General features: G+C 59.3%; 2 protein-coding genes across 4 annotated transcripts; one reads left to right on the top strand and one right to left on the bottom strand.

Annotated features, from left to right (window-relative positions):
* Positions 1-571: 571 nt before the first annotated feature.
* PRRG3 (proline rich and Gla domain 3) lies at positions 572-10,538 on the bottom strand. Of its 3 annotated transcripts, XR_004061449.1 has the most exons (5): positions 10,472-10,538; positions 7,212-7,252; positions 6,449-7,012; positions 5,402-5,583; positions 5,117-5,302 (listed from the first exon to the last, which is right to left on the bottom strand). XR_004061449.1 is itself a non-coding variant. In XM_030967435.1 (4 exons), exons 2-4 carry the CDS (start codon positions 7,216-7,218, stop codon positions 2,297-2,299), a joined length of 708 nt encoding a protein of 235 aa, XP_030823295.1. In that variant the 5' UTR covers positions 7,219-7,252; positions 10,472-10,530; the 3' UTR covers positions 572-2,296. The 3 variants fall into 3 exon arrangements, 1 of the variants encoding a protein (XP_030823295.1); XM_030967435.1 differs by lacking the exons at positions 5,117-5,302; positions 5,402-5,583; positions 6,449-7,012 and adding exons at positions 572-2,836; positions 3,367-3,527 and having other exon boundaries at positions 10,472-10,530; XR_004061448.1 differs by having other exon boundaries at positions 5,114-5,583.
* A 4,460-nt stretch (positions 10,539-14,998) lies between these two features.
* On the top strand, positions 14,999-15,694 carry CLDN2 (claudin 2). The gene has a single exon (XM_030967436.1). It carries the CDS (start codon positions 14,999-15,001, stop codon positions 15,692-15,694), a length of 696 nt encoding a protein of 231 aa, XP_030823296.1.
* The last annotated feature ends 5,875 nt before the right edge of the window (positions 15,695-21,569 follow it).

Below are 21,569 nucleotides of genomic sequence, written 5' to 3'. Positions count from 1 at the left end.
GGTTTGCTGCCGCCAGGGGCAGAAGCAACCCCAGGACCTTCCCTGTGCCCCCAGCCCCGCTCCCCGCAGGCCCCGGCCCAGCAGAGCCCCGGGCCGCCCTGTGCCGGAGCTAATCTCTGCCCTCCGCAGCGATAAATGATCCCTTCGGGATTAACGGCACTTTTAAACACTTCTGAATGGACACAGGGTCCAAGACCTGACCGTAAAATCTGGGTTTGAAAGGACTTAAAATAAATCCCCCGCTGCCCTAGTCTTGCTATTTAAAGGGGATTATCTAAGGGGTTTAGGAGCGCACAGAGGACGGCAGGACAACCTGCGCACCTCAATCCCCTCAAAGACCCTCAGAAAACCTTTCTGCATCTCTCCTGCCGGCAGCTCGGGGCTCGCAGGACACCCTTAAGGCTTCTCAGAAGGTGCACCACACGGCCAGGTGATGTTCAGGGCTCCAGCTGGATGTGTGGGGTTCACTCCTGGACACTCCCGTCCTCACTGGGGACCATGCAGCAGCTGTGGCAGGGGTTATTGGTGTCACTGTCCCCCACAACACCCTTTATGGGAAAAAGCCACCCTGTGCCACTCAGACAGTGAGGGTTTTTTAATAAATACCTTTTTTTTTTTTTGCACAGAAATATACCAAGTTTTACAGAATACAAACTGCAGGGATAATGACCGAGCATCAAAGACAGAGGATGCAGAGCACCCTTGTGTCTCCCTCTGGTGTTCTCTAGCTCTGGCCCTGAGCTGTCAGCTCTCCCCATAACCCCACCCTGCTAAGGCTGGGGAGGGGACAGACGAGGTGCCAGCATGTCCTGCCCCAGGAGCAGCCAGGCTGGGCAAGCCCCAGCTCTGGGCTGAGGGCACCAGCTGGAGGGCATCGCTGGGGCTGGGCGGGATGCAGGCCACTGATGGATGGACAATAGCCTTTTGGTGCTGGTGGAGAGGCTGCTGCTGGGTGAACAGCGGGTGGTGGCAGTGCTGGGAGCTTCTGGGCTGCTTCTGCGGGGTTGGAGCACAACCCTTGGATTAATCCATCAGACGTGACTGGGGAAGGACCCCCCCGTTGCCTGGACCCTACAGGCAGCTGCCCAGGGAAATGGGACACTGATCCCACAGCAAAGTACCCTGCTCTGCCCTGCCCTGGCAACACAACCACCCGAGCAGGGCTTGGCCCTGCTCCTGACTGTCAAGGCATGGTCTTGTGGCTCCCTCCCCTGTCAGCAGGACTTCCAGGCCACAGCCCTGGACACTCAGCCCACCCGAGAGGTCAGGAGGAGAGTGGGGTCCCTCATTCCACTGTACCTGCTCTGGAGGACAAAGAGCCCCAAAGAGAGGGGCCAGGCAGGGCAGAGAGGTTTGGGGTAGGGAGAGGGGAGGTTTGGCCTGTCTGCAGGCTCTCACCTCTGGGGCAGACACCAGATAGGCCACGCGCCAGGAGAGAGCTGAATCCCCATCACTTAAAGCCGTGAGACCACAGTTGGCTCGGGCCAGAGAGGACCCCCTTGGCCAGCTCTGCAGCAGCCACACCTCCAGCTGCTCAACACCCACAGAGGGGGAGCAGAGAGCATCAGGAAAAGGCCCTGCTACTCCAAAGTCGCTCACCTCAAGTACAAGACCACCACGAGCCCTTTTTCCCTTTCCAAAGAGATCTAGGAGATCAGAGAGCACCTTCTAGCTGCTCCTCCCTGATCTCCACACAGCAAATATCCCTACAGGCACCACAGTGTGGCCCGGGCTCCCCACTCCCACTCGGCAATAAATCCACACGGGGGAATCACCATCTCCCCACAGAGCTGGCCCCACCAACTGCAGGGATGGACAAAAATTTGCCACACCAATCCTGCATCTCCATCACCTAATCAGAGCCCTGAGCAGTAGAACAGGGCCCAAAACACGGGGTGAGGCTGAGCAGCAGCCCAGGGAGCCAGCAAGGCTGCTCTAATCATGGGAAATGTTATGTCTGTTTGAGGGGGAAGTGAGGAAATCAAATGCACCATGGGGAGACCCCCACATTGAGCCAGGAACAAGCTGCTGCTGTGCTCTGGCTGGTACAGCACTTACGTGAGTGGGGAGTGAGGGGGCAGGAGATGGCTCCAGAGCCATCCCACAGCCAGCCCTGCCTCACCCCACCTGGGGACAGCCATTTTTGGTTAGGAGGGTAAGGCTATTGTGTGATGGCACCAGGTTGTACAGGTGAGATGGGGGCCTGACGAACACCTGAAGGGGGTCCCAGGCACGGCGAAGGGAGGGTGGCTGGGTGAGTGTGACAGTGTGAAGAGGCAGCAGGGAGGCACACCCGCTATTTGCCCGCGGCGGGGGCCGTGGCCACGATCTCCTCGTACTTGGGCGGAGGCTCATTGTAGGAGACGCTGGTCTCCTCGCCGCTGCTGCTGCTCTCCGGGTGGCCCGTCACCTCCTCGTAGGAAGGCGGGGGTGTGGCGCTGGACAGTCTGGAGAGGACGGACACGGAATGCTCGGGCGGGCACAGGGTGCCGTCTGCCTGCGGGGTGCCCCCGGCCCGGGCATCCCCGGCCCCGCGGCTGCTGGCTTCCCGCTGGTACTGGGTCTCGCCCTGGCTCTGCGAGCGCTCCCGGTACACCATGACCCTGGGCAGGCTGCGGCCCGTCCGGCTGGCCAGGTAACGGTTCTGGGCGTAGGAGGGGCGGTGCCGGGTGGCCTTCTGCAGCTGGCACCTCCAGATGATGAAGAGGGCGATGACTATGAGGAGAGCCACTCCCAAGAGGGGCACCACCACGTACATAGCGTCAGAGCGCTCCGTGCTGTGCCCGGGGTCCTTGACAGAGTACACAGAGCTGGTGTAGCCCTTCCAGAACTCCATCTGTGACGGGAACAGAGAAACAACCATCAAACAACCATCAAACAACCATCAAACAACCATCACGTGCTGCAGGTGGGAGAAGGACCCCAGCCACCACCAGCAATAACCACTGCCCTCCCCATGCCCACAAAAGGACCAGTGTTTTGGATGTCCCCCAGCCTTTCAACCTGAGATGCTGTGGGACCAACACAGAAGGTCCTGGGAACATCCCTCAATATCCCACAGCAAGCAGGGAAAAATTTATTCTACACCAAGCCCAGCCTAGAGCATCATGGACAATAGCACAGATTTGCCACACGTGCCATGGGAGCACCAGCTCAACCTGCAGCTGTGGGCAGGGAGTCCTGGCAAAAGCAATGCCTGGGAAGGGAAAGCCATGCTGGGAAGTCAGGCCACAACGTGCTGCCTGCAGCCAGGAGAGGACAAAAGGAACAGGAGAGGGTGTTCCCCTTGTGCTCTCCCTCTGTCTCCAGCCTGCTGAGTGTGAGCCCTCGCACATGCCCTGGGACACACATGCAGGACACACGCACCGTCTTCTCCTTGTTCTCAAACACCTCCTTGACCTCCTCATAGCTGCAGACCTCCTCGATGCACTCCCGCTCGATGGTGCCCTGCCGGATCTCCTCCAGGAAGCCATTGGCTCTGGGAAAGCGTTTCAGGAGCGAGTGGGCATTCCTGGCCCCCAAGAACACTGCAACACACAAGGCAGACACATTCTGAGCAGGGACAGATACCCCTACCCCATAGCTGGCCTCTGCCCAGCCAAGCTTCCAGACACCACACGCATCCCCAACACCAAAAACCCAGGGCTACAATCAGGTAGGACAGCAGGTAGGACAGCCAAAGGGGCACAGGACTCTTGGGGTCTGCACCAGGAGCCCTCCTGTCAGGCCTGAGGTGCTAGAGACACCAGAAGCAGCAGCTGCAGCCACACAGGGCAACTGAGGAAGAGACAAAAGGTTCCAAAAGTATTTGTTTCCAACCTTCTGTCCCTGATGGATTTCATCTTTCTGCCCCTTTGCTGCAGGGCAAGGGAGATCCCACCAGGAGAGCAAGACCCCACAGGGCTGGGACACAGAGCTGTGCCAGGACACGGGGCCAGCACTGAGAGGGACTCAGAGCCCACAGTTCAACACGACAGCCTGCTGGGAGCTGGTGTCCCTGCTGCCAGCTGCTCAGGGTCATGCAAGCTCAGGTGGCATCAAGGACTCTGTCCAGGCCCCAGAGAAACCACTGTCTTCTCCCAGGCCCAGGAGAACAAGGGCAAACATCCCCAAAACACAGGGACAGCACAGGGGGTATGAGTTAGGGGCCTGAGCAACCTCTCCTCACACAGCAGCACATTCTCATCCCCACTGTGTTTTGATGCAGAGGCCTCACAAACTTTCCTCTGCTCCCAAAACCTGGGAGACTCAAGTCTTCCCACAGTGCATGCAGTCCTGAAGTCAGGAGCAGGAACAGCACCTTCCTGCCTGCAAGAGGGACACCAAAGCCTCTCCCCATATCCTGAAGGAGGGACACCTCCAGGGGGTGCAGGAGGCCAGCACCTGCCAGGACCTGCAGCAGCACAGGAGGCAAAGAAGCTGTTTGCTCAGAGAGCAGAAACTTCACACAGAACATGATCCTTCCAGGATCCAAACACACATTTCATGCATGAGTGTTTCCATAATGCAGGTCAACACACTCAGCTCTAGGCTGCTTCCAGCTCTTCCTACCAAGCCACAAAATCCTGCTGCTTCCCTTGGGAACGTGAATCAGTTCAGCTGGGTGATCCACAGGAACCTATTTACCTCCTTCACCCTCAGGCTCAGTTTTCCACTGGATCAACAAGGTGAACCCATTCACACAGCAGCAGGAGTAGCAGAGGAGGCAGGGGGACACAATCTCCCATCTGACCAGCTTGGTGCTAACAAAATACTGGCTCCACAAGCAAAACTGTCAGTGAAAAGCCACCAACTTCTTTCCTTAGGAGCCTTTTGCCAGGAAGAAAGGCAAGTTTCCTTCTGCTTTACCTTCCATATATGCTGCTGCTGAAACAATACAGCAAGGTATTTGTGAGAGTGTTTGGAAATATCAACAGGGACAAGATCATGGTGTAAGAAACAACTACTACTGTGCTCCACCAGCCTGGGCTTGGAGGCACTGAGCTGCTTTTGTGCTGTGTAGGTGCATTTTCCCCTCGTGATTTATTAATGCCTTGCTTCTGTGAGAGTTTGCAGAGGGCTGAACCACTGAGGTGTGAATGAAGAGCAGCATGAATGATGTGAGTCACAGATCTTCCCTCAGAATCGACTTTATTATGCAAACCATTTTTTTTTTTTACAAGGACAACCGAAAAAGCATTTTCAAGAGGCACAGAAGGCATCTTGCAGAAGGGCAGGGATCAGCTTGCCTTGGCTTTCACAGTTGAGGAGGGCTATGCTGGCTGGAGAGGGAACAGGCTGGCAGGCTGACCTTGTCTTGAGCCTTTCCAGAAGGAGATGAAATTTTACAAAGACAACATTCACTCTGCAAATGTCCTGTACTTTGCTGGAGAAGTCTGGCCTCACCTCCTTTGCCTCCCACCTTGATCAGGTCGTGGTATAAACTCTCCCCTCCTTGGCACTTGAGCCTGAGACTTGGATTTCAACTTCCTCAGCACATCTTAGAGCAACAGGCTTGGCTGCAGATCTCACAGTCAGGGTTTTCCATCCCTGCAGAAAGCAGTCACTGGACCCCTTCCCTGCTTTGCCATGCTGAGCTGGCCACTAAGGTAGGAAATAAAAACAGACACACAGGCAGGCAGGTATCAAAAGCACTTTCCCAACTGCAAGCATGCTGTGACAGAGGTGTGTGTTTTTCCCCACATGCAATTTCTCTCAGGGACACAGAAATGGCAGGAGAGCAGAAACTGAGGCACTGCTCCTTCCCCTTGAAAGTGCAAAGTGGCTCAGGACCAGAGCAGGAAAACCAGTGGCCCTCAGGAAATGAGCCTCTCATCTCTACTGGATCCCCAGGTGACATGAAGAGCAGACAGCCAGGCAGGTCCTGTCCCCAAACCAGGGGGCTGAGGGGACCTGCCAATGCCCAGCAGCCCCAGTGCTGATCCCCTGTGCCTCTCCAAGCCTCCCCACACCAGCTGGAGAACCGGTGCTCAGGAAAGATCAGAGCTTTTAGGCAGGGGAAGCAGGAGCAAAGGCTGGGTTCACCTCAGCCCTGCTGGCTTTGCTGAGGTGCTGCTGGCCCCTGGTGGACACCACCCCATGTCTCAGCTGCCCTGCTTGGGGGGCTGCTTCTCTGGGGAAGGGCTGTGGCTGTGCCTGCAGAGGGACAGCCAGGGATGGCAGGGACCATGTGGTGGAGAACCTGCCCATCACCACATCCCCCCCTGAACATAAGGGTCACCATGAAGGGGACACTGCCACCACAGGGAACACCTTCCACCACCAGGACATGCTGGTGAGCCAGCACCTGAGCTCTGGGAAGGAGAAAAGGCAGCAGTGGAGGAAGGCAGGGACCCAGCTGGGCACCCTCCTCATTAACTGAAGATTAAAGCAGCCTTTTAAAAACACTGCCTGAAGATCTCTGCTCCCTCCCGCACCAGCACAGCAGAGATAATGAAAGAAGGCATACCTGTCATCCCTGAGGTCCTCCTCCTCCTCCCCAGCGTGGCTACTGCCTCCACCTTCACAGCTGGCTCTGGTGGCACTCCAAGCAAGTCCTGAGATCCCAGACAGATCTCTCCATCTCCCCTTCACTACTGCCGTCCTCCTTATGCTCCCATCACACCAGGGCACGCAGCCTTCGTGCAGGCTGCCCAGGAGAGCCAGAGGGAGGCTTGAGCCCAGCTCTGGACAGGCCACACACCTCTCTGCAGCCTTGCCAGGCTCAGCCCATCTTTAGTGCTGGCCCAGCAGTGCTCTGGATGTGGCACAGCGAGCTCGGGGTGGGGCTGAGCTCGGCTGCCTGCACAGAACACAGAGCCCCGGTGCCACCGGGCACACAGGGCAGTGTGGCCCCCAGGGTGGGCATGGGCACGAGGAGCACTGCTGATGAGAGATGTCAGAGCAGACAGGCAGCCCAGAGGGCCCTGGGGAGGCCCGTCCTGCACAGCAAGCAGCACACAGAGACACAAATGCTGCAGCTCCGGGTAGTCCCGGAGAGGTCAGACCTTCAGCACCTCCTCTCGACTCCCACCTTGCAGAGGGGAGAGAGAAGCACAAGTCAGGCCGGACCTCACACCTCAGCCAGGGCCAACAGCTGATGGCAGCTGCTCCCCAGAGAGGATAACACCCCCCAAAATGCACAGGCACCCCTTTGTTGAGAGGTGGCTGTCAAACATCCCCCTTCTCTCCAGCACCACCGACACCTCTCCGCCTTGCCTGGGAGCACTTACTTGCCATGCTGCCTCACTCGGCCAAGGGGGCTCCTGCCTACCTGCAGGGAAGAAAACAGGAGAGTCACTGACAGCTTAAATTTCCAATCCATTTTCAAAGCCCAAGCTTCCATCACCCAGGATCAGATTCATGCAGAAAGCATGGTGCTGAGCAGTGGACCCATGACAGATCCCAGCCCAGCAGTGCCCCTGCAGAGAGCCAAGGATTCCAGCTGCCTCCCTGCTCCTCACCTGCCTGGAGGGGCTGGAGGGGCTCAGGGCACCCTCAGCTCCCAGAGAGAAGCAGGGCCCTTGCAGACCAGCAAAGTAGGAGGGAAAAACTGGATGAAGGATAAGACTCCATTTCTCACCAGCAGATGAGATGACCTGCATGTCAGAGACTGCTGGGAGCAGCCTGGTGCTCTTCCCTTCCACAAGAGATTGATGGATACAGGTGAAGCAATCATCTTATTTTAGAGCAACTTCACAGACGTGCCAGTTCTCACTTCTGCAACTCCTACCCACAATCTGGTTGTTGGGCCAAGCTAAGGGCAGCAGCAAGAGTGACAGAGCTGCCTGCACACCCAGGACAACAGCTCTCCAGCTGGACAAGCACTTTTTGTGCTTCAAAAGCAAAACTGAACTAAACAAAACCCCACAGAAGTCAAACGAAGCCCTGTAGAGGATATCTGTTTGTTTTCCACGCTTTGTCTTCTCCCTGTGCTCAATGCCCCATGGATTAGAGTGCCCTGGGCTGGCTATTGCTGTGTGTGACACTCGCTGTGGCAAAGCTACAACTCTGTCAGGAGACAGAGGGAACAGGACTGCCCAGCTCCTGCAGGGATTTACTGCAGATGAAGGAGCAACCATGGTTAGAAACAGCAGGAACTAAACTATGTGCTGGTCTCAGGCCCAGGACTTCAGATATCCTGTTATTCCAAAAGCACTTGGATCTGCCCTGCTGGGGTCAGGGACAGCACAGAGCTGCCCACAGGGTCAGCAGGGCTGGAAACACACTTCTCCTTTCACATGAAAGGCAGGCACCCAGAAGGGCTGATGCTGCACACCAGCACAACTCACAACAGCCACCTTCCAGTAAATGCAGCACCTCTCCCTGCCAGCATCAGGTTTGCTGTGCTTTCCAAGGCTCCTACACCTCAAAGTGCCAGGAGGGCATGCAAGCCTGGAGCTGTGTCCAGAGAGAGAAAGCAGCTTCTTCCCAATAGTTTGGGAAGCTCAGATTGCAAACCTCAGTCTGGAGTGAGGGAAAGCAGCACCAGAAGTACATGGGAGAGGTCTGCTGCCTCCAGTGCCCCACAGCCCAACCCTGCTTCTCTGAGCCCTTCTGGGGGATGTGAGAGGCTTCTGGATCCATGAATTCCCCCACAGGCTCTGGGCAGGGACCACCTGACCCACTTCTGCTGTCATCAGTTCTTACAAAGAGACCCAAAGCCCCAGGATAAAAGAAGGCATAGCACAGAGCACATGCCACAGTTTCCACACAAACCCTCCTTGTTACAGGCATCCTCCCCCTCTGATGGACAGGAGAACAAAGACACAGAAAGAAGGATATTCTCACGTCACACACCAGGCAACAAATTTAATGCTGTTTCATTTAATTTACACTCTTTTACTTTCTTCCACGTATCTGTGTCAGTGCACCCAGTGCCACAACCAGGGAGCTGCACACAAGGCTCCAAGCACAAACAATGCCGGTGAGAAGGGCAGACGTCCCAGACGCTTATTTTTATTTCCACATGCAAATTCCTGGCCACCTCCCCTGGCTCCAGCGAGCAGGAAAAGCTGGAGCAGCGCACACGCTGACGCCAAGGGCAGCAGCATCCCTCCTGCCCCCACGCAAGCCGAGAGAAGCCTGAAGCTGGAGGCTGACCTAGCAGACGCCCACCCATTCCCGATGCCCCCCCTCCGGCTTCCCATCCTCTATAAATACCCCATCGATAGGAGGTTGCTAAGGCAACCGTGAGGAGGCGCGAGGGATGCAGCCATGGGAGTGAGGATGCTGCAGTCGCACATTTGTGTCTCCCCCAGGCTCCCCCCATCTCCGCCCCCGCTCCCGTCACTGCTGCCAAAGGAGGAAATCGTGCCGGGAGAACACGGAGCGCGCCTGGAGCCGGCTCCCCGCGGACCCCGAGGGGACCTGGGGGTCCACAATGGGAGGTGGCACCTCCTTGACAGGCTGGGGGTGGCCCAGTCCCCCCAAGCCCCCAGTGCCGCGCCACGGCGCGCAGGGAGGGTGCTGACTGTGCCAGCATCACGTAGCCGCGGTGCCAGCTGGATGCCAGCAATATTGGGGCTTTTCCGTGCCAAGATCCACGGCGAGGAGAAGAGGCTACGCCGGCTACGCCTGACAGGGCAGGAAGCCTCGCCCTCCCAAAACAGCCGTCACACCCCAGCCTGCTCCCTGGCTGCTGTTCACGCTGCCCTGGCAGTGCCAGCCCGGCCCCTCTGTGCCCAAACTCAGCTCCCAATGATCCCCACTGCGCTCTGCTCCCAGAGCCACCCCACGGCTGGGACCCCCAGCCCATCTGTCACCCTGCAGCAGGGACCCCCAGCTCACCTGTCACCCTACAGCTGGGACCCCCAGCCCACCAGCCCAGGTGTGCAGGGGCTTTCCAGTCCCCCCTCAGCCTTCAGAGCCACCCCACGGCAGAGCCCTCAAGCCCAAGTATCACCCCACAGCTGAGACACCCAGATCACCTGTCACCCCACAACAGGGACCCCCAGCTCACCTGCCACCCCATGGCAGAACCCCCCTGCCTACCTGTCACCCCACAGCGGGGTCCCCTAGCTCACCCATCACCCCACAGCAGGATCCCCTTCCTCACTTGCTCCCCCCCCAATAGCGGGGTCCTCTAGCTCATCTGCCACCCCACAGTGCGGTCCCCTTCCTCACCTGCCACCCTATAGCGGGGTCCCCTAGTTCACCTGCCACCCCATAGCGGGGTCTCTTTCCTCACCTGTCACCCTACAACAGGGACCCCCATGTCCCCTGTCACCCCACAGCGGGGTCCCCCAGCCCCACCTCCCCGGCTGTGCGGGGTCTTTCCAGCCCCACCCTCCGCCCCACCGACACGTCCTCCTCGTCTCCGCCGCTCTGCCGTTCGCCGCGCGCCTGGACACGCCGCGCCAGTCCCAGCGCTCCCGGATCCCCTCTCCGCGGGACCAGCCCCTTCATCACCGCTCCAGCCCCGCAGCCACGGTCCCACGGCTGCGCTGTCCTCCCCCCGGCCCCGCGGCCGCACCCCGCGCCCCGCCGGTACCTCATGGCGGCCCCGCGCCCGCCGCAGCCGCTCCCTCCCGCCGACGGGCAGGGGAGGGCAGGCCCCGCCCCCGACACGCCCCCTCCCGCCCCTCGGCCAATCGCATCCCTCCGCGGCCCGCGCGCGCCGCCTTCCTCCTGGATGCGAGGCGGGGGGTGGGCGGGGCCACGCGCTCCTCCCCCTGCTCGGGATGGATCGGCAGCCAATCAGAGCGGGCTGCGGCTGCCGGGCGGTGCCGCGGTGGCTGCTGGGAGCTGTAGTCCTGAGCCCCGCCGTGGTTCCGCGAAGCGCGGGCGCGGCCCGGGGGCGGCCCCGGGGGTTGGCCGGGGCTCCGGGCGGGTCTGGCCCCGGTGCCGCACGCAGCGCTGTCTGCCTTCCCCTGCCGGTTGCCTCACGCCGGCCTGCTAAGGCCGGGGCTGCCAGCATCCTGCGGGTGTCCCGCGGTCACATCCCCTGTCGCCTCCTCCTCTTCATCATCCCTCTCTTCTTCTTCTTCCTCCTCCTCCTCCTCCTCCTCCTCGCTGCCCGAGTCCTCATAAAAGAAGAGGGTGGCCTGCACCGGGAAGTTCTCCAGCAGCTTCTCCCCCACGCTGTACAGGTGGTCAAAGGCCTTGGACTTGGGCCAGAGGAGCCTGTGTGGGGAGAGCCGGGGTGAGCCCCCGCCCGCCGCGCCCCCGCGCCCGCCCGCGGCCCCGGGGCCAGGGCACGTACCTGACCGGGTGCTGGAAGAACGCCAGCGCTTTGCTGGGACCGCTGTGCCCCTCCGCCGGCCGAGCCTGGGGAGACACAGCCGGGTGGTACCGGGCTCCCGCTGCCCGGGCTCGCACCGGGGTGCCACACACACAGCGACTCCCCCGTCCCCTGCCCCCGAGCTGAGGCGCTCACTGCGCCGCAGGGAAGCTGGCATCTACCCCCACACCCTCCTGACGGGCTTTTTGCCAGTGTAATCTCTGCCCCGTGCTCCAGAGCGGGTGCCCAGGCATGCCGCTAACGCCCTGAGGAATGCCCGCCCGGCTGGGAACAGGCGGCCCCCTCAGGGCTGCGGTGGCCGTGTCCCCTCAGGGGCTCCGCCTGGCTGGTGCTCCAGGGGAGCTGGGCACGGCACGGCCCTGGGACAAAGGGACAGAGTGACGGCCTCTGGGGTGAGAGGCTGGTTTAGTGCCTGCAGGGACCCCACGGGCATGGGGACAGTGCCAAACTCACAGTGTCCATCTCCTCCGGCCGCGGCACGGGTCCCTCCTGGGCTCGGGGCAGCCACGGTCTCCAGAGAGGAAGGGCTCTGGGGGAGACAGAGAGAGCAGCTTCAGCGCCACAGCCTGGCCAGCCCAGCCAGCCCTGCCCGAGTGCCAGCACCTCTGTGCCACCCATGGCCACTGACATCAGAGTGTCCCCAGCACCTCTGTGCCACCCATGGCCACTGGAAACAGAGTGTCCCCAGCACCCTGTGTGCCACCCATGGCCGCTGGCATCAGAGGTGTCCCCAGCCTGCCACCCATGCCACAACAACCCCAGCATTGTCACCCACACCGCTCAGAGTGTCACCCAAACCCAGGCTGAGTCCAGACCTGGACCCCCATCCCACCTTCCTCACCCCCCTGCCAGCCCCATTCCCCTGTACCTTGCCCCTTGCTCCAGCCCTAGGGGTGGGCAGGCACTGGGCACCGGCACCCGGAGCCCGTGGGCAGTCAGGCAGCAGGCAGCAGCTTGCATGGTGGCAGGAGATGCTGTCCCTTGTGACACTGCAGACCTTGGTGGGGACACATTTATAGCTCTGCCTCGGCCGTGACTCACAAATTCTTTGGGGCAGGGGAGCGAGGGACTGGGGCTGTGGGGACAGCGGTGTGAAATTTGTCCCAGTTGTGTAAACAGAGGGCCGGGGGGAGGCTGGGGGCGGAGGGGCTGCAATCTCTGGTGGAAAAGCAAAACACAAAAGGGAAAATTTGGACACCATTTGTGAGAAAATCCCCGGGGGGGAACAGGGGAGGGTAGAGACAATTAACAAGGATGATTAAGTGCTCCTTGTAGCCATTTGCATAAGGGAGGCGGGGGAGATGGGAAAGGGATGGGAAATGGTGGGGCAGCATGATGGGTATGGGACTGGGACAGTGCAGTGGGCATGGGATGGGACTGCGTGTTGGGCATGCCATGGGCACAGTGTGGTGGCCTTGTGTTGGGGACAGCACAAAGGGCATGACGAGGACACTGATGGGCTACAGTGGTGGCAAGCACAGAGCAACCAGGAGGCAGCTGAAGGCTCCAGAGAGGCTCAAGAGCAGACAGGGAGGGGGGACACATGGTAGGGATGGACCCCAGGCACTATCAGGGCAATGGTCTTGCTCAGGCACTCATGGCCCACCACTCCAGGGAGCTGCCAGATCCCATTTCCACAGACGGCAGAGCAAGCACTTGCCAGTGTTCCTTGCCCTCTCCTTTGAGTTTTTGAGATGTGGACCACAGCAGGAGGGACAGAAAAGCTCCTCAGTGTGAGGGTGCAAGGCTGATGCAACCCCTAGCCCCAGCAGGGCCACTCAAAAGTGCCACTGGCAGCTCCTGGGAGAGTTTCAGTTTGGGACAAGGAAAGAAAATAGCAAATGGTCCCTGCTGTAGCTCTGCTATCAGCATCCAAACACCGCTGTCCAAACGCTGGCCGGACCCTGCTCAGCTCTGAGCACAATTTGTCACCAGAGGCCCTGCCTGCCCCTGTCCATCTGTGGCAGCCGGTGAGCAGGAGGGGGCACGGGGCCAGCACAGCTCTCATTACCTTCCCCATTTGCTCCTCATTTGGGCCAGTAGTCTTACAACAACAAACCCCGTGGAGGACAAGCAGGGCCAGGAAGAGTAAACCAAAAGTTCAGACTGGCTCTGAGGAGTGGGGAGCTCAACCTGCTGGTGTTTCACTGCCCCTCGAACCCCAAAACAGGCAGCACAGCCCAGAGTGGACACATGGATGATGGCACAGTCACCTGCCAGCCACTAAGGCTGTCCAGAAGGATGACAGCAAGCCTCAAAGCTGAACCCATTAGGTGAACCTACCCCAATAATTCATAGACAACCAGCAAAGCGTTGGGCATCCCAGCTCCCCAATCCTTCCCGACACCCAAAGGGTTTAATTCTGATCTGCAATAAGCCTCTGATCCAGGAGATTTGCAGGTGGATTGTGCAAAGCTGTAGCTGAACAACTGCAGCCCCTGATCCCCTGGGCTGGGGCCCTGGCTGCTCACCCTGCCCCGAGCAGCCGCCTCCAGTCCTGGGAGACTCCCGGCTGCAGTCACCCTGGGTCCCACCTCCAGCCACCTCCGTAAGTACCTCAGAGCCCCCTCCCTCGCCTTCTGCCAGCACCCTGAGCACCCAGGTTTTTCTTTTCTAGGTGTGGGAGGTCTTGGTGAGAGCACAGGAGAGCAGACAGAAAGCTGGCAAACTTTGCTGCCGAGCATTTGAGGTGGCGGTGGGGGGGACAGGAGCAGGGGCAGGCCCCGGGTGGTGGCAGCACGCTCAGCCAGGAGCACTCCCAGCGGGAGGGAGGCCACTGGCCGCCGTGCCGGGCTCAGCCCGGTTTCGCAAGGCACCACAGAAGGAGGAATTTTTAAACAAAGCAGAGGGAAAACAAACCAACCCTCTCCACCACGTCTGCCAACCTCCCCCGGCCTGTGTACAGGGCTGTGGGCGGGAGGTGGCACCGGCACAAAATCCCAGAGGAGCTGCACCCCGAACTGCTCACCCTCCACAGGACAGGTCACCCCGCTTGGCTGGCATGCTTCCACAAAGCATCCCAAAGGAGATGCCAGCCCTGATGTAATTGTGCCCTCTGTGGGCCTCCAGGCTCTCCTGGGGATGCAGGTGTCACTGTCACATGCATCCCTCTCCATCCTTGTCCCCAGCAGCGCAGAAAGGCTGATATCCATGGTTCCACCTCAGGTGGCCATGTCCCTTTGTGCCAAAGGAGCCTCAGCAGCTCGGGGTGGGTCCTGGGTGGCTGCAGATGCCTCGGGTGAGCTCCATGCGGACGGGGACGAGGTGCTATCCCCTTTCCTCAGCTGGGGGAGCTTTGGCTTCACCACCTGAAGTCACCTCCAGCAGGTCCCAAAGAAGATGGGGCAGCCATAGCTTTTTGGCTTCCTCAGAAGACAAGGGACCTCGAGGAAGGCAGTGGGCACTTTCCCCCCGGCAGCAGCTGGCTCTCCATCGCTGCCCGCGGCGTCAGTGCAGGGGAGGGCTTTGGCGTCCGTCCTGGGCAGCGCTGCTCTGCCTCTGGAGCCTGCCTGGGGAGATAGCGGGGGTGAAAGGGCGCCTGGCGCTCCTCCACGGGCTCGGGTCAATCGTTAATCGGGAGGGATTGCTTTCCGCTCCCGCAGGTAACTCCCCGCGGCTCCCACCCGGCACAAAACCGGCACCCCCGGCAGCGGGGTGGAGCTGCAGCGCTGCGAGCAGAGCCTCTCGCAGGGCCATGGGAACGTGAGCACACGGGAGGGACCTGGGCGACAAGCTGCGAGCCTCGGCTAGCGACAGAGGTGACAGCCAGCCCCCACCATGGTGTCCATGGGGCTCCAGCTGCTGGGCTACACCGTGGCCTTCCTGGGCTACATCGGCACGCTGACGGCCACGCTGCTGCCCAGCTGGAAAACCAGCTCCTACATCGGCTCCAGCATCGTGACAGCCATCAGCTTCACCAAGGGGCTGTGGATGGAGTGCGCCACGTACAGCACGGGCATCACCCAGTGCGACATCTACAGCTCCCTGCTCAACCTGCCCGCCGACATCCAGGCGGCCCAGGCGCTCATGGTGAGCTCCTGCGCCGTGTCCTCGCTGGCCTGCCTGCTCTCCGTGTTCGGCATGAGGTGCACCGTGTTCAGCCAGGGCTCGCCGGGCAAGGACCGCGTGGCGGTGGCGGGCGGCGCGGTCTTCGTCCTCGGGGGGCTGCTGTGCTTCATCCCGCTGGTGTGGAACATCCACGTGGTGCTGCGGGATTTCCGCAACCCCGTCATCCCCGACAGCATGAAGTTCGAGCTCGGGGAGGCTCTTTACCTCGGCATCATCTCCTCCCTCCTCTCCCTCGTCGGCGGCTTCATCCTCTGCACCTCCTGCCCTGCCCGGGACACCACCACCGCCTACTCCAGCGCCTACCAGCCCCAGCTGCTGGCGAGCAAGAGCCCCCAGCCCTCCGTGAGCCAGGTGCACAAGACCAAGAGTGAAGTCAATTCCTACAACCTGACAGGATACGTGTAGTGGCTGCAGGGGGAACCAGGCTGGCGCCTCTCCCGGCTCCCAGGGCGTCCGGGCTGGCACCGAGGGACCGGGTAAGAGCAGAGGGCACGGGCATCGCCGTGTACTTGGGGGGGTTGGCCCCGCTCTCTCCCCGGCATTCTGAGAGCCTTGTGACTGCTCGGAGATCCCAGCTGGTGGCTTACACTGCTGAAGGACCCTGAACCCGGCTCCTATTCTGTACCCCGTGCTGCAGCTCCTGGCGCGCGCGGGACCCCAGCCCGCAGCCCCAATGAACCTGCCTGCACAGGGGAGTGGGCTTGTGGCCGCAGGGAGCGGCCCGCTGGCCATGGAGGCACCGCAGCAGGGTCAAGGGCGTGTGCGTGGGTCTGGAGGTGCTGCTGGGGGTGGGGGGTGAGTGCTGGTTGCAAACCGATGTCGCAATAAATACGTCTTTCTAGCCACACTGTATCCGAACCTTTCTCTGGCACCGAGGGGCCGGCACGGGGTTGCGGAGGGGGCCGAGATGTGAAAGGTGCCCCTGGGCCTTGCCCTGGCCTGGCTCCCCCAGCCCACGGCTGATGGCTTTGTCACCCGGGAGCCCCGGCAGGTGGGAGCCCTGCTGAGGGGGAGGAGGGCCACTCCCTGGCACAGTTTGTCCCTGGGCACCACGCTGGGACGTTGCCATGCACCGCTACTGCCAGGGTGCCAGCAGGGACATGCAGAGCTCCCTGTGGGATAATGGCAGGCAGCACCTGCCCTGTGTTCCCCCAGCCCTTCTTGCTTCAGGTGTGATGAGACTGGGGTGCCCGCAGGGGGATTCATTGCCCCTGTGTGTGGCACACCCCAGTCCCCAGGTGGTGGGCAGCCCTGGCATTGCCACATCCCCATCCCAGTGAGCACTGGCACCCTGGGCAAACATGGTCCCAAGGACCAGGGGCAGCTCCTGGCTGTGGTGGAGTCTGAGCAGCCCAGCTCAGCTGCAGGGAGGCCTCACACGCAGGTCCTGAGCCCTGAGGTCCTTGAAGGGTCTGTTTGGGGACAAAAATGCCACCAGTGAGACACTGGAAAGCTGCAAGGGGTGGGAAGCAGGAGGCAATGGTGTGGAGGGAGAGGCTGTGTGGCTGCAGCCCTGCACAGGAACAGCAGCAGGACATCCCCACAGGCTGCTGGTGGCACTGGGGGGTGCTGGCACGTGCCAGGCCATGGCAGGACAGGAGGTGCAGGCAGCCCAGCCCCACAGCCCACCAGGGAGCAAGAGCATTTGAACCCATGTGCTGTACCACTGCCCCAGGTGAGAGAACCCCTGCCCTGCTGTGCCACAGCTCAGGGCCGCCCAGAGACCACCCCTGGGAGCAGCAGGCCTTGGTCTACCTGCTGGCCCCTCATAAAGCAATTTAGATTAGGCCATGGAAAGGAGGGGACCATGTTCTGCACTCGAACGTCACCACCGTCACCCTTGCACCAGTGAAATCGTGTTTGCTGTGGGGTTAGCACGCTCCTGATAACGTTGGGTCACGCTTTCTCCCCTCCTCAGAGGGCAAGGAGCTACACAGGGACCCATCCCAGGGTGACACTCACTGAAGCGACCAAGGTGGATCTCCAGGCAAAGGCCAGTGACCCCATTCCCATGGCCAAGGGACAAAGCACAAAGCACAGCATCAACCCTGGACCAGCTGAGTTATTTATTCCTGCCCTGGGGAAAAGAGTGCCCTGGGGTGTGCAAGAGGTTTAACCTGCTGCTGCAGCCCCCCAGGAGATGCTGCAAGTTCTGAGGGTCCTTTGGCCATAAATGGTTTTTTTCTGGGCAGCTGGTGGAGAGAGTGGAAGAGAAAATAGTTGGCACAAAACGTCACACCTTAAAGAGGAGGAATTCCTGGGCACTGGGTCCTTGCCCCTCGCCTCCCACCCCTGTCTGCAGGCAGAGGCTGTGCTAATTAAACAAAGGGGCATTTGAAACACTCAGAGCTTGATTGGTGCTGGGCTTATTAATGCTTTAATTCAAGGAGCAGAAGGGAAGCTTCCCCCAGAAGGAGAAAGGCAGCTGGCACAGGCAGAGCCCAGAGCTGGGGTACAGAAACACCATCACACTGCAACAGGGATCAGCCACCAGCCCTGCCACAGGGGAACCCCTGCATTAAGCACTGGGTGGGTTCAGAGAGAGGAATGTTTTTCCCCTCCAGCTTTCCTGGCCTTCAATGTGAATGAACCCAAAGACGTGAAACCTGGCTACAGGGCAAGGCAGGGTGACACAGATTTTCCACTTGGGAAGGAGGATGGGGAAGGGGAGGGGAGGACACTGGGTGCACAGCTGTGGTGGCAACGGTTATCTCTGCATCCTGCAATAGCCATGTTCTCATTATTGATAAAGCAGGTTCTTGAGGGCAGCCTGGATGTGGCCCAGCCTAGGGACAGGGAGAACAGGAGCCCAGACTGCCCCAGGGGCAGCTCTGCTGATGGACAGTGTGAGGGAAGGGATGGAGCCCAGCCAGCCAGCACAGAGCCAGCCCCTTGAAGGCTCTTGCCCCTCACCAGCTCAGTGGCAAAAGCTGAGGGTGCTCCAGGATTCCTGCAGGAACAGCACAGGGGAGCACAGCCAAGTTCAAGACAAGATGGGGAAGCAGGGCTGGGCAGAGGGCTGGGTGGGGAAGGGCTCTCTCCATCTCAAGCCCCATCTCACAGGCTGGTGTGGTGGAGTGGGGAGCCCTGCAGCCCTCTCTGGAGGGCCAGGCTGCAGTGACTAATCCTCTGCCATAAGGAAATGTGTCCTTCCCCTCTTTCCCCTCTGGATGGTGCCTCGATGGAAGGAGCAATAAAATAATGTGCCCTTATCTTCAAAAGTGATAGAGGCACTGTAAACACTCAGTACACCCCAACCCAGGATCAGGGACTGCAACCTCATCAGCTGGTCATGAGAAATGTGCAGAAAGTCACAGCTTCTTCTTCCAAAGAGGGAATAACCCAGCCCATCTGCAAGGGCCCTGCATCCAGCCCTTGCCCACCAAGCACTGCCCCAGGGGCAAGCAGAGCCTCTTCTCATGCAGAGCACTGGGCAGGGATGCCCAGGTTAAATAGGGCACAGGTTTGCTCTAGAGCCACCAGGATCACACACCTCCTGCCTCCCTGGAGCCCTCCAGGCAAGCAGAGCTCCTTCTGGCATTCCCAACCTGCTGCTCATCTCTGCCTGGCACAGCTGACCTGGAGCAGCAGCAAAGAATCCATGCAAGCTCTCTGGGGAATATCAGGCCACGAGCTGGGAGGGCCCATCTCTGCCCACAGCCCCCAGGAATTGCTCAGATGGGAGAGAAGGGAGGGGGAAGGAGGTTCAGGCCAGGTTCCTGATGGGCTGAGGCACTTGGAAAGGACCAGCACATTCCTCCACCCTCTCCCCAGCCACAGCACACTCCCAGCTGCCTCCCACGCCGTGTCAGGGCCTCCTGGCCCCTCAGCAAGCCAGGGCTGATGTGGAACATTGCCCGTGGCTCTGCAGCAGCCTTTTCAGGAGCAGCAGAGGATACACAACCAAAAGGGGCTGCTCTGGACACCCCAAATCCTGACTGCCAGGCTGGGCTCAAGTCGTGCCCTGGCAGGAGTGGGAGAGGCAGTCCTTGCTCCAGCCATGCCCCTGAGCCCAGGAAAGAGGCTGATGTGTTCACCTCTGGTATCTGTGGTGCTCAGCTGGAATTGCACTCACATTTCACCTCCAGAGCCTGCCTGCCCTCCTGGGGCCGTGGGGATGGCCCTGCCTGGAGTCAGGGCACACAGCACGGGCTGTTGGTGCCCAGCTCTTCTGGTCCTGCTGGGAGACCCTGCACTGGAGGTGAGGAACAAGCTCCTCTTTGGAAAACACCTCCTATCAGGGGAAAAACTGGTGCACAAACTCACAGCTGTGGCTCCCAGGTGAGACCTGTTTAAAGGAATGTTAAAGGATCTCTCGGTCTTGAAGGAAAGATATGAGGGCAGAATGAACTCCATGACGCTGCAGGGGACAGAGGCCTTTGGAGATTGCTAGAAAGCACCTTCCTGTTTGAACAACAGCTCAGAAATCTATCAGGAGGGTTATAAAAGGTGTTTATCTCAGAAAAGCTGATACCCATGGAGAGGACACGGATGTTTGATCTTCCAGGCGTTGCATTAACATCACAATCAGATTGTTCCATAATAATTGGAGTCTAATCTCTACTGGAGGAGCTTCAGTTAGAGATCTCAGCAAGCCTCATGTACATGCAATCTGTAGCAGCAAAAAAAGGCTTTGCAGTAGAGCCCACACCAATTCAGTGAGCAAGGCATACTTGTATAGTGCTAAAATATAAGATCTTCCACAGATTTTAAAGAAGTATTGGGAAAAACATCTCCAAAATCTGCCAAAATCTGCTTTGGAGAACTGGTTTAGAGAATTGCAGATAAATTGTGATGGTTCCACAGCACCATGCTGGACAGAAGAGAGGAAGAGCAGAGGATCCCAAACACCTTTACATGGACAAATAGAGCTGCAACCCCCTTAGCAAGAGAGCTAGAGAGTCACCCCAAGCAGTCCCTGCATCCTGTCACCTCCATGCCTGAGGGCACCAACATTTTGGCAGCTGCTAACAAAGGTTCATGCCTAGAAGATGCTCTGACTCCGGGCACAGCTGAGCCCCTCCAGGTTCCCTGCTGAGCACCACGAGTCTGGAAGGAACAGATCTCCCCATAAGCAGAGAAACCAGTCAGCTTTGGGGCTGCCTTTTATCTCCACTCAGGATATCAGGGTGTGCTTTGGATGAAGTTTTTCCCTCACTGGCAAGCTAATCTTTCCCCAGGTCAGGTGTCTTTTTTCACAGAACTTACAACACCCTCTATTTCTGGGATGTCCAGCCTGCAAAAAAGGGCTGAGAGCAGAACAAGACTCACGTCAGAAGCAGCATGATTGCCTCGAACTTGCTTTCCCAGAAAAACTGTCTCTCTAGGTTTCTTAGGTCACTGGAGCAAAGTCCCACAGCACCAGCTCTACCTGGCAGGTGCTCCTAAGATTTCTCCAACAGATGCATTTTCATTACTCAAATGTCTAGCCCTTTCCTTTTGAGGCAGTGGGCACAACTTCAGCCTTCAGTATTTTTCAGGGCATAGAAAAGCAATTACAGAGCTAAGGGCTGACCTCAGCTACCCCTGGATGCACCACTGTAATGCTGACATGGCCCTTTGAACAATTCCAGCACACTTTTACAGGAATGAGGGCACTGTTCTTTGTCTCTGGTTCTTCCCCACTGCCACAGAAGCCAGGCACACATCTCACTGATCACTGGAGCCTCTGATCCTCCCACGACTGAGCACCTCCTCCTCAGCCTTCTGCCCTTCCCAAACACCCTTTATTTTAATGTTTCCAGATGGTGAACTGGCAAGATGTCTCACCCCAGGCCTGGCTGCTGGCCGGGGCAAGGCTCACTCCACCTCTGTGCTGCTGGGGAGGTGGCAGGGGAGAGATATCAGGGACAAAAACAATTAGCTCCTTGTTTCAAGGCAAGGAGAGCAGGTCCAGGGATATCCTCAGCAAGGGGAAGGACCCCCCGCCGTTGGAAGGCAAAGCCCCTGGAAGGGGCTCCCAGAGCAAAGTCCCCATAGCCCAGCCCAGGGAGCTGCCAGGATCCTGGAGCACACAATAAATTTCCACCTGCCTGGGCAGACCTGTGCCTGTAGCTGACACCCCAGGGCCTGCTCACAAACAAGGGTCTTGCTGGGGGTTATGGCCTCCTTCCCAAAGCTCAGGGAGCCCCATCTCCCTGCTGTGCTGGGTGATCAGTGTGCCAAGGGGCTGATTCCTGCCTTGGGATTCTGCAGCTGAAAACTCTTGTACCTCACAGGTCACAGGCAGATGCTGATCCAGCCAACTTCAGCCCTGAGTAAAATCCTCATGGGGAATAAA

The sequence above is a fragment of the Camarhynchus parvulus genome, chromosome 4A (assembly GCF_901933205.1).
Source record: "Camarhynchus parvulus chromosome 4A, STF_HiC, whole genome shotgun sequence".
NCBI classification, from domain to species: domain Eukaryota; kingdom Metazoa; phylum Chordata; class Aves; order Passeriformes; family Thraupidae; genus Camarhynchus; species Camarhynchus parvulus.
This window is presented reverse-complemented; position numbering and strand designations above follow the sequence as displayed.